The sequence below is a fragment of the Aplysia californica genome, unplaced genomic scaffold, assembly GCF_000002075.1.
Source record: "Aplysia californica isolate F4 #8 unplaced genomic scaffold, AplCal3.0 scaffold00059, whole genome shotgun sequence".
NCBI lineage: Eukaryota > Metazoa > Mollusca > Gastropoda > Aplysiida > Aplysiidae > Aplysia > Aplysia californica.
Genome location: NW_004797329.1, coordinates 148,683 through 166,925, shown reverse-complemented (window position 1 = coordinate 166,925; position 18,243 = coordinate 148,683). Strand labels below are relative to the sequence as shown.

At 39.2% G+C, this 18,243-nt stretch overlaps 1 protein-coding gene across 1 annotated transcript in view; it reads right to left on the bottom strand.

Annotated features, from left to right (window-relative positions):
* LOC101862102 (A-kinase anchor protein 9) overlaps positions 1-18,243 on the bottom strand; it is a gene marked incomplete in the record, with an annotated part of 176,565 nt that overhangs the window by 9,960 nt on the left and 148,362 nt on the right. Inside the window, 12 exon segments of the mRNA XM_005093187.3 lie at positions 735-878; positions 2,557-2,766; positions 3,363-3,510; positions 4,992-5,176; positions 5,627-5,777; positions 10,434-10,454; positions 11,843-12,065; positions 12,465-12,660; positions 13,380-13,541; positions 14,431-14,631; positions 15,324-15,415; positions 16,409-16,535. Of these exon segments, the coding sequence (XP_005093244.2) occupies positions 735-878; positions 2,557-2,766; positions 3,363-3,510; positions 4,992-5,176; positions 5,627-5,777; positions 10,434-10,454; positions 11,843-12,065; positions 12,465-12,660; positions 13,380-13,541; positions 14,431-14,631; positions 15,324-15,415; positions 16,409-16,535 (1,860 nt within the window).

Here is an 18,243-nt window from a genome sequence, read left to right as displayed (position 1 = left end):
GAAAGATCTTGTCAGTTTGTTAGTGTTTGAGCGCTTAATCGGCTGCTCGCACTGTATGTTTCCCGGGAAGCTGAGAATGTTTCGGAGTGTACTATGGTCTGCTGGGGTAATAATATAGTGTAAAGCGCATAGAGCCTGCTGTTGAGCGGAGATATGCGCTATACAAATGCTATCTATTATTTATTATTATTAATTGCAAAAAAAACCAATAATAACAATTTCAGCAGCAGTACTAGTTTCCAAAACAAAATGAAGGTCTACTGTAAGAGCAATATTGTGCATAGTGTTGTCAAAACGGGAACACACATTCACAACTGTGTAAGACGGGCACCCTTTGTTGAGGAGAAAAGTGGCTGTATTAGACAGGTGGTCGTCTCACAGTGTAATTGTAATGTAAAAAAAAAAATACAATGGGAAGAAATATGGTGTGGCTGTTTGAACAGGTCATTGCCTTATACAGGTGGCTGTCAGAGCAGGTTTGACTGTACCAACTTATTGTGCTGATCTGACATGTCTCAAGGAAACAAATCTTTGTACCATTTTGACTCAACCTCACAGACACCAGTGCTAATACTTTTTAAAAAGAAATAACTGTTAGTGTGCTTCCAATTTTTGGGCGTTGAAACTTTAAAAAAAAACCCGGGGCACTAAGACAGGAATTGCAACTAATAAAGCTTAATGAATCCTGTTGTCCTGTACACTGCTATAGGTAGCTTTTTTTTCATTACACTCACCGTGACAAGAGAATTTATGGCGTCCCTGTGGTAATCTCCCCCTGCCCTTGTCTGTCCTGCCTGCATGTGTCGTGCGGTACTCAACTCTACCTCAAGGTCACGTGTACGATCCTGGACTCTGGTCAGTTCTCTCTCCAGCTCACGCTGTCACGAAGAGATAATGGATGTTTTGTTTGTTTCTTCAAAATCGAAAATAATTACAACAACGGGTTATTAGAAACAAGAGCAAAACACGTATATAAGCATGTAACACATAGGCTACTATGCATAAATCGTGAAAAAAAAAGACTATTTATTAAGGTTGATAATTGCAATAACTCTTCTTTTCACCTTGATTGTGGTAAAATTAGCAATATTTTTGGTCCATATCAACTAAGTTTAGCCAACTGACGGCAGGACAGTTTTCATACAAATGTGGCCACTGTTAGTTTACAAGTATGGTTATTTACTCCACCAGAACGCAGAGTCTTTTGACTGTAAGGTAGCCTCTTGTTGTTTTTGAAGAAACTGTGTTGTGCGAGAGTGTTAGTCGTAGTAAAGGTTTTACGGCGCTCGCAACTGCATAAGGTCATATGAGCGCCACGGGGTGGATGTCAACAGAGAAGTCCTTACAGGGAATCAGACTTACTCTGCTCACCTCTCTAGCTTCAACAGCACAAAGTCTGTTTTGATTATCAAGGCACCCCAGAAATAGCAGGTCACAAGAGTGTGACAAACATACAAAAGAAGTAGAGGAAAAATGACGATAGTAAGGATTAGGAAAGAAAAAGCAGCAGTTCCCTGTTGTAGTTCAGGCACAGTTATGAGCATGACATTGATGAATCAGCCCATTTACAATTTACAATTCTACTGTGTATAAGAACATATTAATGTCCCTTTTTTCGGAATGGCGTAAAGACACTTCAGTCAGTAGCACCGCCCCGGGGGGTATGTGTGAGAGTGTTTTTTTTAGTTTAAGTAAGTGTTTTAGGGCACTTGCAACGCAATAAGGTCATATAAGTGCCGAAGATTAGAGGTGCTACAAGAGACTAACATACACAAAAAAGGAGGGGAGATCAGGACGATAGATGTTTGATAAGAAAGAAGGAGCAAAAAAGAGTGTGTCCAAGTGAGCGATTCATACATGCAAGAGTTGGGTGTACGGGTGAATATACATGTGTGAGAGTGTCTATGTGAGTGAGAGAATTCATGTGCCTAGGTGTGAGTATGCACGAGAGTGTGCAAAATTGAGTTCAAGTAGCCTACATGGGTGAGATAGAGCATTCCAGTCGTCTGCTCCCTCAGAGGGACATTTGTCAACACCAGCTGTATGTGCAAGTGTGTGGACATATATATATATTATATGTGGTGACCTATAAACAGCTGCCACTGATATTGTGTGGGTGTACATGTGAGTTTGAGGGGGCTCAATGTTTAGTGACCCCTTACGGAGGAGCCACGGACAATTTCTATTGCGCGACTGTGGTTTTGGAGGGGGGGGAGGTTGTGGGTGTAAATGACGCGTATCCATAAACCACCAACTACTTACACGCTCATATGACCTTACGCGGTTGTGAGCCCTGTAAAACTTTTACCAAACTGAAACTGACTACTAGTGTCTGTGTGCATGGAGGGTGTGTGTGCGTGTTTGTGTTTGTGTGTGTGGGGGGGAAGATGTGTACAGTGACCTTCTATCAAGCAGTCACGGACTTCTTCATTTTTGTTTGTTTTCGTGTTGTTTTTTAAAACTGATTTAGTAAGTGTTTTACAAATACAATTAAGTCTATAAGTGCGGAAGATAAGAGTGTATGTGTACAGTGACTGCTGTCAAACGACCACTGACCACTTTCTGCTGTAGTTCCTCCTTGTTCTGTTCTGCCAGTCGGATCTGCCGCTGCGCCGCCACCTTCATGTTGTCCGTCTCTTCCTCCAAAGCTCCCGTCTGTTGTCTACGTTCTGACAGCTCCGATCGCGCCTGGGTCAGCTCAAGCTTTAAGCTGGCAACCTTTGATCTGTCCTTCTCGCTACGATGCTTGAGGTCACTGTACTCCGACTGTGGATAGTTCATCAATTAACAAACTGTTTCAAGGGCAAGGTACAACAAGTTTTTTGAGTGAATGATGTCACTAGAATATGTATACTTCAAACAGTAAAGGGGAACATGCATGGAAAATTATGAAAACACAAGTTGGGAAGAAAGGAGTCTAAAACCTCTCATAATATAACATATATAATTATAGTTGTCTTCTAGAGGTTAACTTACTGACTACTGGCCCTTTCATCAGTCACTAATGCTCATCTGAATTATTTTTTATTTTTACTCTTTTTATTTCCCACAAATATGGCATAAGTCTTTAATTCTATAACAAAAAGACAGTGACTGTATCAAAATTGATTTTAAAGGCCTTTGGCCCATACATCCACACATTATGATATATGACTCAGAAAATACATACATAAATTGGTGCAGTACATTAGATAATTTACATAAGCTGGGGACCATACTATTGGAGTACGGTATACATAGATGCACGCACGCAAGCAAAGCATGCATGCGCTAGCACTTTAAGAGAGAAACATGAAGATAGACTGCTGCAAGATAATCAACCACAGAGTAACAACACTGAAGTCACCACACATTGTGCCTACCCTGTTCTGCTCCAGGTCATGCTTCAGCTGCCTGGTGGTGGCCCTCTCTTGCTCCAGGTGGGCTTGGTGGCTCTCTCTCTCAGCATCCAGGAGCTCGCTCAGTCTGGCTACAGCCTCGGACTCGCCGTCGGCACGCCGCTGGACTTCCCTGGCAGGCACACAGTCGTAGCACAATCAGTATTAACAAACATTACCTTAGGTCCTAAAGACAGCAAATCATTGAGTCAATCACATTACGTGTAATAATAACAATAACAACAATAATAATAAAAATAATAATAATAATAATGATAATAATAGAAGAAGAAGAAGGAGAAGGAGAAGGAGAAGGAGAAGGAGAAGGAGAAGAAGAAGAAGAAGAAGAAGAAGAAGAAGAAGAAGAAGAAGAAGAAGAAGAATATGATGTAATAACGAATAGCACTTGCAGACCTTGTCTACCTGCTCGTCAGCAAAGCTCTATGAGCTTTAGAATCTATATCATTACCCCAGCAGACCCACGAACATTCAGAAACATTATCAGCTTCCTGGGTAGCATACAATATACAGTGCAAGTAGCCGATTAAGCACTCAAACACCAACAAACTGGCAAGATATGTACACACAAACCCCTTGGCTTTAGGTGGGACTTTGACTACAATCTAAAAAAAAACCCATCTATTGTTAAGTACAGAAAGTAAAATATATCACATACACTTGAACCCTCATACTGTAAACATATTTTTAATCCTTTGCGTCACAAACTGAATGAAGAACAAGTGTTCGATATATTTACATTATTTTTCTCATTGAATTTTTACAGTCAGGAAGTAGAGAGCCATATTTCACTACATTAAAAAGAGGCATAAAGACCTACTCCGGCAAGTCAAACAAAACTACTGCCAGTAGACACTACATCAGTAGCAATTTTTCGCTAACAATTGTCTACAAACTCTGACCTATTCACATCTCAATCAGATGATACTGTGATTTTTTCTCTCTTTGTGTTCCCCTGCTAGATCTTGCGGGTAGCTGACAGCTGGTTTTTCAACCTGCATTGCAACTGATAGTTACACATCTGACCGTTTTTCCAACTTTGCAGGGCGCTTCGCCTTCAGGCAGTCACATTTAAATTTCGAAGGTGCTCTGTATCTCTTTTTTTATACTAATAACAGTATTTTCAGTTTTGGTAGGAAATAATATTGAATTTTGCTCAGGTGGCTTATGAAACTTACTCTTACCGACTTTAGGACAAACAAGGGATATTTAACATGTGCAGAATGTACACTGGACCTCTAAGATTTTTCATCCTTATTTATCTGAAAAGGCTAGGTGATCCATCTTACTAGATCAGGGGTTTGGCTGAAAGACAGCAGTTAGCAAAAGCCAGGAGTAAGGGAGAGAAGGCCACCAGTGGGGGACGAAAGTGATGATGAAAGCAGATGACAGAACAGGACTAGAGAACATGAAAGGAAAACAAAGGAAACCATTTTAGAAAGGTTTTTCATTGCTGGAAGGTTTTGACCCCAGGATCTTTTGACTGAAAGGCAAACACTGTACCTCTTAAGAGACCAGAGCCCCCTCTGTGATTTCAAATATACTAAACTGCATCTCGAATATTTTGATAACTGACTACTTGACAACTTAACTTACTTTTCAACATGTTCCCGATGGAGAGACTCAATCTTTTCCTCATAGTCTTCCATGAGGGAGGACAACTTCCTCTTCAGCGTGACTACTTCCTCTGAGAGGCGAGTCACTTCTCCTTTTGCATTGTCCTCAGCCTTGGAAAACTCACAGCTCCTCTCTCTCTCTTTGCTCAGCTCTGATTCCAATCCCTGTGAAGGATTTTTTAAAATATGACATACGTATTATGCAACATTGGCAAGTAAATTTACTCATCAAATGATTTCTTGGTTAAAAAAAAAAGCTACATGAAACAATAACTCCACAGAAAAGAACTCTAGTTTGGAAAGACGTCCAGTAACGCACTGTTAACTCAAACACGGCGGACATTGACAAATATGTTTTATACATCCATAATTTAGGGTACCCGATAAAGAGAAAATAAAGAAATATCAATCATGGAATCTGAGCCCACCTGTACTTTCCAAAGTCTTTAAACATAATTGATCATGCTTTTTAAGTCGCTCAAATCCATAACTGGAAACAAGAGATGATGGTGCCACTATTGCTCTTTTCATCTGTATGTCAGTCTAGACTTTACCCAAAATTACCAAACTGTTATCTCGCCAACACAATTCTCTTTCAAATCTACCAGAACTCACCTGTATGTAATCCTGCTCTGTCTCAGAGCGTTGTTGTTGTCGCGCGTCGGTGTGAGCCACTTCCTCTTGCAGGGCTCTCAGCTGTTTCTTCGCTGCATCTAGCAGTTCATTCAGTCGGTTTGTTTTCGCCCGTTCCTCCTCCAATGCGTCACTGCAGGCAAACAGAGAGGACCTTCAAGTTTAAGACACTATCATCTAGTACACCTGAATTTATACACAATTCAACACTAATTTTTTTTAGCCAAGTAAGCCATAATCAATAGCATACCTTCAAACAAGAAACACTTTCCAGTTTGATTTGAGGTAAGGTTTTACAGCATGAACAATTAAAAAATAAATAATTTAACTGTTAAACGGAACACTATGACAACAAACACTCTGAGGCTAGCTGTCGTTCACAGCCAGTCAACATGATGATGGCCACATTTTCCCTGGAACAGATGAAAATAATAATAACACTAAAAAGAAGTACACAGACATGGCCACACAAGAGCAGCCATAAAACACTGAAAAAGAAGTAGATGAAGCAAAAAATACTGAAAGATGTAATCACAGACATTAGCAACCAAATCATCAATGTATGAAAGTTCCTGTAGATGACAAACTCAGGGTTCAAAATCCATATAGAAATGGAGGATGGGGTTTCCTGCTGTCTCTTCCTTAACAAAAGACAGAGATAAACAAACACAGATGGAGTGATAAATAGAAAAAGGACAGGCAGAAAGACAGAGAGACAAACAGTGCTGACCATGGTTGTATCAGTTTAGCCAAAGGTGTCTGTGCAACTAGAGGTATAATTTTTTAAAAACAATCAATGACCTTATTAGGTACCATTTTATCATTTTTCGATACAAATTCTCTCAAGAATACCAATCTCGACAAGTTGGAGTTATTGCAGAGTTGTACATTAATCGTTAGTCAACATAATAACAGCCACATTTCACTTGGAAAAGAGTAGGGCAACAGTAACACTGAAAAGAAGAAGAAGAAGCAGATCACATAAGATTATCACCCACAAGCGTACTAGGAATGTTATCTGACAGAAAGCATCTGAGACACAGTAAGCAACAAGCACATGGTCAAGAAGATGAGTTTTAAGTTATATTTGCATAGAAGGACACTGACAAATAGCGACAAGAATACTGACTGAATTGACTGGGAGACAGAAGTAAGCAACTGTTTAGGAACAGCCGGAAATGGACGACACCCTTCTGTCTTTCTTTGCCATCATACGAGAGACCGCCGAAAGTGTTAGTATAAATGATCTTGCAAACAAGTAATAAGTTGCCTTAGCATCAAATTATTTCAGTCCTCAAATAAGAAGCAACACGTGAGAATTAAAAACGATCCATAAGTCGGGGTGTACAACTTTCACAGGCTGAGGGCTGAGAGAATACCCCTAGACTTAAGTGACAGTAAAGACATGCCTTGAAAAATCAAACTGAATGTAGTCAGGTCATATTTCACTTCAATGTCAAAGTCTCTCAAAAAAACCCAAGATACCCATAAAGATTATGCTTTGTACAAAGTGAAAAGTCATTATCTGCGATAAGTTTATGCTACTGTAGATGAGCAAAAATTTGGACCAAGAAGCAGAATGACCTGCGTCTGTGGCGTTGCAGCTAGTCATTTCGCTGTCTCATGCAGGACACCCCAGTTCTTAAGTGAGGTAAATTTTTATTGAGCATCTTGTTCTTTCTCATAAAATGTTGTATCCCTCTCAGGCAAGGTTGGTTCTGACAGGCAGGGTTGAAGCCAACCTCCTAAATTATCTAAATTGTGTTGATGGAAGTGTAAAAACACCTACATTTAACCAAAAAATTAAGCAAAATGACTGTTGCATAAATATTGGTCTTTGTAAGCTGTAATAACATGACAAACGGACAAAGTACTTGTAAGGCATTGCATTCTTTGTCTTCTGACAAATGTTGAAATGTTGTCAGCTTCTAAATTTCTCAAATCATTGCTGCAGATTAAACCTTTAACTATGAACCTATGATTTAAACTTAAACTAGAATATTCTTGGGGATAAAATATGCTTTGAACAAGACCAGACTTGAAACTAGCAAAGAGGATGGAAATAACAGGAAAGGGGGAAAGAAGCAGGTTGGACGTGATTATGATGAAACTTAAAACAAACTTAACTTTTGACTCCAATATGTTCACTTTTTTTAAAAATTGAAGGGAAAAGATGACAATTCTTTACAATAATAAAAACTCAATTCATGGAATTTTCAACTCCTGTCTGATTTTGATAGGCCCTGACAGAATTGATAACTGAAAACATTTATGTATCTTTATGATATTCACAGGACTAACAACTGTGAGTTCATTTCGGACCCCATCATATAAAGCACATGCACTCAACACAAATCTCACATCACAAACCGGTAAAACCAAAACCCACACATTCGAACTACACAATCCAACTGGCTGGCAAAACACACTGACACACACCATGCACCTTTGCAATGAAAAAATCCAACCATCAGTTTTTGTCAACTGAAAGATACATCATTAAGAAACAAAAGTACCTCTGTTCAAAATGATAGTAAACGTTATTCACCTCCCGGGGCAGTGCTACTGACTAAAGTGTCTTTCGGCCATTCCCAAAGGGGGGACATTAACTATGTTCTTATGCACAGTAAAGTTCTAATAGTAAATGGGCTGAATCATCAACGTCATGCTCATGACTGTCTGAACTGCAACAGGGAACTGCTGCTTTTTCTTTCCTAATCCTTTCTATCGTCATTTTTCCTTTACTTCTTTTGTACATTTGTCACACTCTTGTGACCTGCTATTTCCAGAGTGCCTTGATAGTAAAGCAGACTTAGTGCTATTGAAGCTAGAGAGGTGAGTAGAGTAAGTCTGACTCCCTGTGAGGACTTCTCTGTTGACATCCACCCCTTGGCATACATGTGACCTTATGCCGTTGCGAGCTCTGTAAAACCTCTTCTAAAACAAAACGTTTATTCCTCCCTCAACACAAAACAGATCATTTAGGATGTATGCTGCTTCAAAACTGCGTGCCAAGGTCAACCTATGTTGTGTAGCATACTACATTACAGCACAAAGACTGAAAAACAGGACAAAATATCTTCTCTGAGTGGGAACTGAACTCATAACTTTTGCCCACATGGTGAAGCCTGACCAATCAACGATATATGCCGATTTTCATAGCTTTCTCCTTCCAGATTTACTTCTTCCTTTCTGCAATTACAGATTACCATTCCTATGCTCACCATCTCCATAATTTTAAATCTGAATAGTGTTGAAAGCTCAGAACCCTTTTCACATCTTCTACATTGTAGTGCCACAAGAAGCACATATATATGCACATTTAATTCCCATTCACCAAAAACACACAGCCAGAGCCAATTTCTGCACACCAAACATGCTCAACTATCCCTTTCTTTCTTTCTTTCTTTCTTTCTGTGTGTTTCTCTCTCTCTCTCTCTCTCTCTCTCTCTCTCTCTCTCTCATAAACACACACATGCACAATGACCAGGTAATTTATTAAACCCAAGACATAATCACCAGCAGGACAAATGCCACAGCTGGAACAGTACACAGCAATTAAATACTGTGCCCTTGCATGCTGATCTCAAGAAGATAGGCTACAATATTTACAGCCAAAGCGGCTGATTCATAGGATAAAAATTAGTTGTACAGTTACATACATGCATGCAGATATAACTTAACAGAAAACCCTACAACCCAATAATATACTTTCACTGTTACGTTCAATGTAGGACAATTTAAAGCAGGAATGAGAAATATATCAGTGACGTACGTTACTATTGTTTAAGGCATGCATTTTGTGCTTGCTTTACAAAAAAAAGTGTACTACAAAGTTTGGCTGTACGTATACTTGAAATAATATTTACACCTACAGCTTTTCATGATACATTGAGCTGGTTACTAAGAAGATGACAAAGAGTCAAGTATCATGTACGAAAAGAAGAAACTTCCTTTACCTTTCAAGAAAGCAAAATTTGGAATCATGTGAGGAAAAAGCAGGCTTTGACTGAGCTCATGAGGTATGGCAAAGAAATTAAACATCCACAGACCAGCCTTCTCTCACTATTCAGGGAAATGTAGCCTCTCTTAATTGTTACCGAAACAAAGTTATCTATTGTAAAACCCCAAGAAAATTGAATGTCTGTTCCAATGCGAGTTAATCCATGAAAACATGTAAAACAAAAAATCCCTCTTGTTCACACTGCAGAAAGTGTTAACGACAAGTTCTCTATATTACCTTAGTTAAGGAAGACAAATAAAGTAAAATGAAAGATATTCATGATAACTGTTGATTTATTGAATACTTTGTATGAATTAAGCCATTTTCCAGATTTGTGCGTTTTTGCATATACGACATATTTAAGAAAAGTTGGTGTTTTATTTTATTTTCATTAATTTAAGACTAAGCACAAAAAGATGACGTGTAATGTGATAAAAAAGAAATCTAACCCTGCGTGAATGAAGATGCTTTCCTTGTTTCCTTTTCAGAAAAACAAGCTAACACTACATGTATATCAAAAAGAAAGACACCCAGTAAATGCTCAGAACTTCAACCTATCCAAGTGAAGACGCGAAACGCGAACCTATCCAAGCTACAAGTATGCTGAAAATAAAACTGACATTTAAAAAGTATGAAACAAGCATGCAATGGACGGGCAAGCAGGGGTGGGGCGAATGGTAAACTTTTTTGGGGGTGGGAGTGGGGAATGGAGAGGAAGGGGGTTTGGGACTTGAAAAAGGGAGGTTATGACAGTAAGGTGTTTGTGGGCCAGTAGTGAGCACTTACAGAGAACCGCTCCAATCTAACCTGTGAGAGTAAGACAGCAGATACTTCATTGTTACGCTGACAGTGAGAAGTTACATGCACATAGGCAAGGACAAGACCAAGAACCTGTTTCTTTGTTATGAAATTCTTTTCTTCTGTGCAAATGTTACTGAAACAGTAGAATATCTTCTTCGGCACTCCCCTTTTACACTGACAGCTTTTCTTTTCTCTTTTCTGATATTTAAAAAAGTCTACTTCAAGAGAATTTCTTCCTTCAGAGTGACCATATGAGAGATGACTTCAACATACATTGACTGCACAGTGTAAGACTCTGTCATAAGCCACTTTTCAAAATGAAGTATGACAGAGTTTTTCTTACACTAAGCAATCGATGTGTGGTCAAATGGTGATCAAATGTGAACGAGACTCCTGATATCAAACTTGCACACAGACATTTCTTACAGACATGGTGACATTTTTAAAAATAGGTGATGATGCAAGGTTAAACAGATATGTGATGATGCATGAAGACTGTGGCATATATGTATGGAATGCAGTTGTGAAGGAAATGCAGTGCAACAGCTAGGTTACCTTCTGATGAGCAACGAAAGACTATAATCCACGAAGACAATTGATAAAAATCAAGTAAATATTTGGAACTCTCATGATACAAATCAAATTCTATTTGACATAATATTTTCCACTAATGAAAGACATATCTCGTTGAGAGGCAAATTTAGGCAAATATATAGATCTTGCACTTTCAAAGCATTTTGCATTGAAACGTAACAAAAACAGCGAGTGTAAAGCAACAAAAAAATACCATATCCCCTGAATGTTTGCCTCAACACTGAGCAGACTATTATGCTTTCCTACCTCTCATCTGCCCTTGATGGGAACAACAAAAAACAAGTACAGTTTCCGGTATGAAGTTTTTTTCTTTTGGAATAAAAACAATAGTGCTGGTGTCCATTGTAAGAAAAACATAGGCACTAAAATTCTCTTGCACCATTTTCAACGGTTAAAACAAAAGAAAAGGAATAAAATAAGACAGTTCATTCAGTGGAGTGCACTTGTTTCTTTAAAAAAATCAGACTTAAATGCTGAGACCAAGACAAAAAGTTCACAAAGAGAAAGACAAAAAGGGAGTGGAAGATAGAATGTTGGAAGATGGAGAACCTGAATGCACAAGACTAATGAACAAGAAAGAAGCAGAGAAAGAAACAGGGAGAAAAGACAAGTACGACAAGCAAATAAAAATTGGATTGAACGAATTAATTCTAGAGAACACAGAACAAAAGGGATATAAATAAAGGGACAAAAAAAACAAACAAACAAAAATCAAATGATTGAAAGAAAAAATGATTTATAAGGAAAGTTGAATGCTCATAACTACAAAGAAAGAGGGGGGAAAAAACAACCCAACTCACGTGACGGAAGAAAAACGGTGCTGCTCTCGTTCCAGAGCATCTCGGAATTTGGACAGCTGTATCTGAGTGGACGACAGCTCAGACTGGAGCTCCAGGGTTCGGGTTCGCTCCTGGCCTGACTGGGCGGACAACTCTGAGACTCTGTTCCGTTCCAGACGCAGTGACTTCTTGAGATCCTCCTGGATGACACCCTCCTGCTGCAGCTTGTACTCTAGGAGTTGAACTGAGGAAATCACAGTGCAGAAAAAAGAGCATGTTCACTCAGGCACACAAATATATACACGCTCACTTTCACACTTCCCATCCAACTACACAAACAATAACCCATACTATATCCAACCAGAAACAATACCCACAAACATAAACATACGCACACACACATACTCTCTGCCTCCCTCCCCCAATCAAAAACACATACAAAAATACACACAACACACACACACACATTCACTTACTCTGTCTCCGCAGCTTCCATGCAGTGGTTGGTTGCTTTTAATATAAACATACGCCCACAAACACTCACACATACACACACACATATTCCTTCTCTCTGAGAAGCTTGTCTCTGCAGCTTCCACTCAATGGTTGCCTTTCACACACACACACACACACATTCACTCACTCTGTCTCTGCAACTTCCACTCAGCCGTTGCCTTGGCGGCCTCCAGATCGTTGATGCGCTGCGTGAGCTGGTCCCGCGAGTCCTGCAGGTGCTGCTTGGCCTCCAGCAGTCTGTTGTGCAGACTGTCCACCTCATCGATCAAAGACTGCCGGTCAGCTCGCAGCATGTCGTCCAGTCCTGCCTGGTGCACTTGTTCCTGGGACAATTCAAGAACAGACAATGATTTAAAAAATGATTCATGCCATATAATTTAGTTGTTTTTGTACATATCTTACTAACCACAAATAGCATTTGTATAGTGCAAATTCACAATCAACAGCTCTATGCACTTTGGTACTTTACAAACTATATTAATTCTCTAGTAGACTTGAAAACATTCAGAAACAGTCTCAACTTCCTGTGAAGCATATAGCCATTTTACAGGCGCTAAAACAATTACATACTGAAAACACCTTTTCTTACACCCCTGTTGACCCAATTTCATCTTTTTATAGGAGATGGAAGCGAAATGAAACTCACATAATCCAGGAACCACGCCAACATGAACCAGGAATTAAACTAGGTGATTTAGTGCAAGAGATGAATGCCTTACTTCTAAGGTAACAAGCCCTCTTTCTCCCCCTCCCACCCTTAATTCAGTCTCCTTAAATACATCTAAAAGACAGGTTTGAGGAATGTTTCTTATAAAATTTTTAAAGAAAGACCAATGAGTGAATGGCGGGAGCTGTGGTGTGGTTTGCTCCTTCTTTCCTATCAAACATCTATTATCCATATCTCTCCTCCTCTTTTTTTGTTTTTGTTTGTTACTCTCTCCTATTACCTCTAATCTTTGGCACTTATATGACCCAATTGTGTTGCAAGTACTGTAAAACTCTTACTAAAACATGAAAGACCACACTGCTTTCTGTCACCTACCAGGTCATGAATTCTGGACTCAAGCTGAGAAACAATGTCCATTTCTGGGAAGAGCACGTCAGAAGTGTTGACCTCCGCAGACAGAACCCGCTTCTCTTTATCATAGACCATGACCATAGCTTGGACCAGATCGGACCTCCAGTCATCTGTCTCTTCATTGTCCTGATGACAAACAGGTGTACAGGTGATCAGATTGGGTAGTGAACATAAGTAAGAGTGTGAGTATGTGTGTGTGTGTGTGTGTGTGTGTGTGTGTGTGTGTGTGTGTGTGTGTGTGTGTGTGTGTGAGAGAGAGAGAGAGAGACAGAGAGAGAGAGAGAGAGAGAGAGGGAGAGAGAGAGAGAAAGAGAGAGAGAGGAAGAGAGAGAGATGGAGAGAGAGAGAGATATATATATATATATATATATATATATAGAGAGAGAGAGAGAGAGAGAGAGAGAGAAAGAGAGAGAGAGAAAGAGAGAGAGAAAGAGTGAGTGAGTGAGAGTGTGAGTGTTTGTTGGTACATGCGTAGGTTTACCTGAACTGATGTACGAATATCTGCATGTCGGGGCAGGTCTGAATGTATGAATGGGAGAACGTACATTGGTGATGAAGCATGTATCTGTGTATACATGTACATCCTGATGTGCCAATTAATAAACATGTGTGCACAAGTGTGTTTGTGTGTGTGAGTGTGTGTGTGTGTGTGAGTGTGTTCAAGTATGTCTTTATGTGCCAGTATGTGTCTGTGTTCGCACATGTATGTGTTCTGTGTCTGTGTGTGCAAGTAAGTGTTTGTACGTATATATGTGTGTGTGTGTGTGTGCGTGCGCCCATGCACATGTGTGTCTATATGCATGCAAGCAAGCGTGCGTGCACTGCATGCGTGTGTGTCCATGTGTGTGCACACATACGCACATATAAATATATATGTACCGTTCTCCATCAACATACTTCACTCAGTCCAATTAGAGACAGACATTCCACAGAGGCTCCAACACCATAACTACTGCACCACACAAAAAGAATATAAACCAAAAATCCACATATCGACACCACACCAACTCACCCTGACGAGCCTGTCCGCCAGCTCATGCAAGTCTTTCAGCGCATCTATGGTGTCCATCAGCCCGCGGCGCTCCTCGCTCCAGACCAGTGTGTCGGGGGAGCGTGTGGACTGGCTGGCCGGTGACAGGTACTGCTGGAGGTACCTCAGGTCGGACACGCTCAGCAGCTGCTCTCCAACCTGATTCAATCGAGTGAGAAGAGCCTAGGATGGGAAGACAATGAGAAATAGTAATAATAACAGTAACAATAATAATGAGAAATACATTGCGCTGGAAGTATTGAATACAGACCTATCTCAAAAGTTGTCAAGAATGACTTACGTCTGTATGCAATACTGCCCGCAATGAACACTTATTCAAATTGTTGCTTAAAAATTTTTTTTGTAACAGTTTTATCGTCCTTTCAACACTATTAGGTAATGAGAGATTCGATGTTATAAAGGAGTAAAGGGAATAAAATAAGGAGAGATAAGGGCAACAGATGTTTGGCAGGAAAGACATATATACCCATCCCCCCCCCCCCCCCCCCAAGCCCCAGGCCATCCTTTTTCACACTCATATAACACATGCAGCAAAATCCATGCTTTCATCACAAGTTGTCATTAACACAAATCAATGTTTCCTCCCTCTGGGGTTCAAGGACTCCTCCCCCCCCCTCCCTTCAGCTAACCTCACACAAAAAGCCCAACAAGAATACCCTTGGGCACTCAAAAACAAAAACAAAAAATAATCTGAAAACCTAATGCAACTGCAACAATTTTCATTTTTATTGATTTCCTGCCCTCTCTATCTTTTTGCTGTTTGTTCCTAAAAAAAATTTTTTTAACAACACAAAGGGCATAAAAATCTAAAATTAGAGAACAACTGTAACGTGGACATCCCAGGCCCATGTTACCTGTAAGCGCTCTGGCATGGCAGCGTCCCCACTCACCGATGACCGAGCTGATGCGTCTTGACTTTCAGACTGGTTCCCAAAGTTCAGTTTCTCTGTTAGAAAAAAACAACAAAAACACCCTTGCAATGTTTATTTTTATGCTGTGCAGTGTTGAAAAAATCCAGTGTGGAACATTCATTAATGAAAAGAATAAGTAAGAGAAATCCAGCACAATGAACAGTTCAACCATCATAAAACCTGGCTGAATTTAAAAGCAAAATATTCATTTGTTTATATCTTTAAGTCGTTTTTGTTGGAATCCAAACAAAATATAGTAACAACATAAAAGTTCTTGAATAAATGCACTTTTTAAAACTGAAAATTCCTACTCCTGTTAACATAATATAGGACATTTAAAAGCTTGGGAACAAATTTCCTCAATTAGATCACTGAGCCTAGAGGAAAACATTGCATGAAACAAATTCCAATCCAACTTAAATTACAATCTAAAATATTGACATAAATGTTAAGTGGATAAAAAAAATGTGCCACAGCAGTCATGTGGAGTAAGGAATATAAAAGACAGCAAGAATCAAAATAAGAAAAAGGAAAAAAGAATAATCTGCAAATCACCCAATGGTAAAGTTAAAAATATACCCCAAAGTCTTTCCACTAAAAAGATGTCAAAAGACATTAATGTATTAAGAGAGACTGGACACCTAATTATGAACATGGGTAATTAAGATATATAAAACAACTGCAGAGAAGAAAATTGTAAAAAAAACAACCTGGCATTACCTTGGAATATCTGGCCTCTCTCACTTAACATCACTCACACTGTACAATTCACATTCAAACACTCAAAACATACATAATTCAAACGGCAAAAAAACTAAATCACATTCAAATCATTGTTATCAGAACTATTCGAGGGCAGTACATGCAATACTTCCCGGGTATTGTAAACTCTTACTATCAATCATTTTCGTGGCTTTCCTCTTCTGGTTAAAGAATTGGCCAGCAGTTTCATATGTAAAAAAAACTCTATTGACAGTACAACATTATTATTAATAGCTAAACCTTGCAACCTAAAAATCTCAACTGACCAAACTCTCTGTCCCTGAGGCGATCCAACTCTTCCTGATGGTCAAGCCCCAAGGCGTGTAACTCTGTCTGTCGCTCCTGTTGCAGATTTTCTTTCTGTTCCTCCAGTGCTTGTTCCAGTTTTCGCTCCTGTCAGTCAAATTTTTATAAAGGATTTTTAGCATTTTAGTTTTTTATAAGAGTTTTATCGCCTTCACTTGCAGCACAAACAGGTCATATAACTGCCGAAGATTAGGGGAGTTGTTACCAGAGTGTAACATGCAAACAAGAGGAGGAGGAGAGATAAGGACGATAGATGCCAATCACGCGCTGTTTAATAATTACGGAATAATTGTCATTATTATTTTGCTGAATGCAAACATTTACCCAAGACTACCAGCACATTAAAGGGGAGAGTTAGGAGGAAGAAGGATAGGGTTAAAAATTATTATTTGAACTAATTACATTTCAAAACGTACAATACTTCAGCACACAAAAGCCCTCATAAGTACTATACCTAAAAGTAGGTTTATGAAATACAAGTTAGGCGGGTAAATAGATGGGTTACACAAATAAAATAGAAACAAAAAGCCACACCATCAACCATCACTGCTGCATATTTTTTTCACTGAAGATAATAAAGATACAACCAAAACTCACCACACTTGCTACATTAGAACTGTTTAATCTGAATCTGTGAAGCTTCAGTCAATCAATATCACTAGTGTGAACTCTCACACCTCAAGAGTAAAGTTTGTCATAAGAGATAAGAGATAAGTCCACTCTTCATTGATGACCAGTGACCAGTCACGACATGAAATGGACCACCATCGGTCAGAACAGCCAGTTGCGTGATAAAGACATATAAGTTACACTCGTTGAGTCAAGGGTCAGTTGGCTGGAGTAGGTGATGTAATGCTTCTGATTCTGTATTCTCCTTTCTGTTATCTTATGAGAGGCCTCATGGAATGAAAACCTTCATGACATTCTGAAATACTGCCTTCCATACATCAGTTGCCTAGTCATTTCTGGACCACAGAATACTGCTAGTCAGCAAACACAACAGACACATTTCACAAGAAACACATTAGGACAAAAGAAACATTGAAAAGAAGCAGAAGGGGCAGACCACACCACAGTACCCACTTTGATTACAAAACTGAGGAAAGATGTGCGGTATTAAATAAGATTTTTAAGTGGAGGTCTTGTTAAGTTAATCAGTGTTGTATGCAATCTTTGAAACAAATTGTTTGCAAGTATCATCCCAAGGCGGGGCCAAAATACTTACTACACAGATATCAATATCTAGAACCTGTAATCCTGTATGTTGCACAAGACAACATCACTGCATTCAGACTGCTTTTTTATCCTTTCTTAACTGTTATTGGACAGCATGTCCACTGAGTAGATGCTGCATTATTGTTGTTGTTTTTTTCTCCACATTCATCATAAATAGCTACTTGCCTGCATTACAATTGTGTACTCGAATATCAAATATTTTTTCTTTTCTTAAAATTTTTTTTTGGGAAATACATGCTTGTGGCTTGAAACCTTTCTACTTTTATGCTGAAAAGGCTATTATGCACATGTTTCAAATAACAATTATCATGACTAAGAAGCAAATAGGTTTACGAATTGTAACTTTGCAACCAAACTATTGTGCTTGAAACATGCTGCTAAAGAAATTATGGGACAGAGATATTTGGTAGGTCCAAAATTGTTGGGAGAGGGAGAGTGTTCCTAGATTTTTATGTGCGAGTGATTCTGGCTTCAAAAGTCATATTTAAATCTTTGCAATATTCTGCAAAACAGTTGGCTAAACAAAGGTAAAGTAATTAGTCCTTTGCAGCCTCTGTGT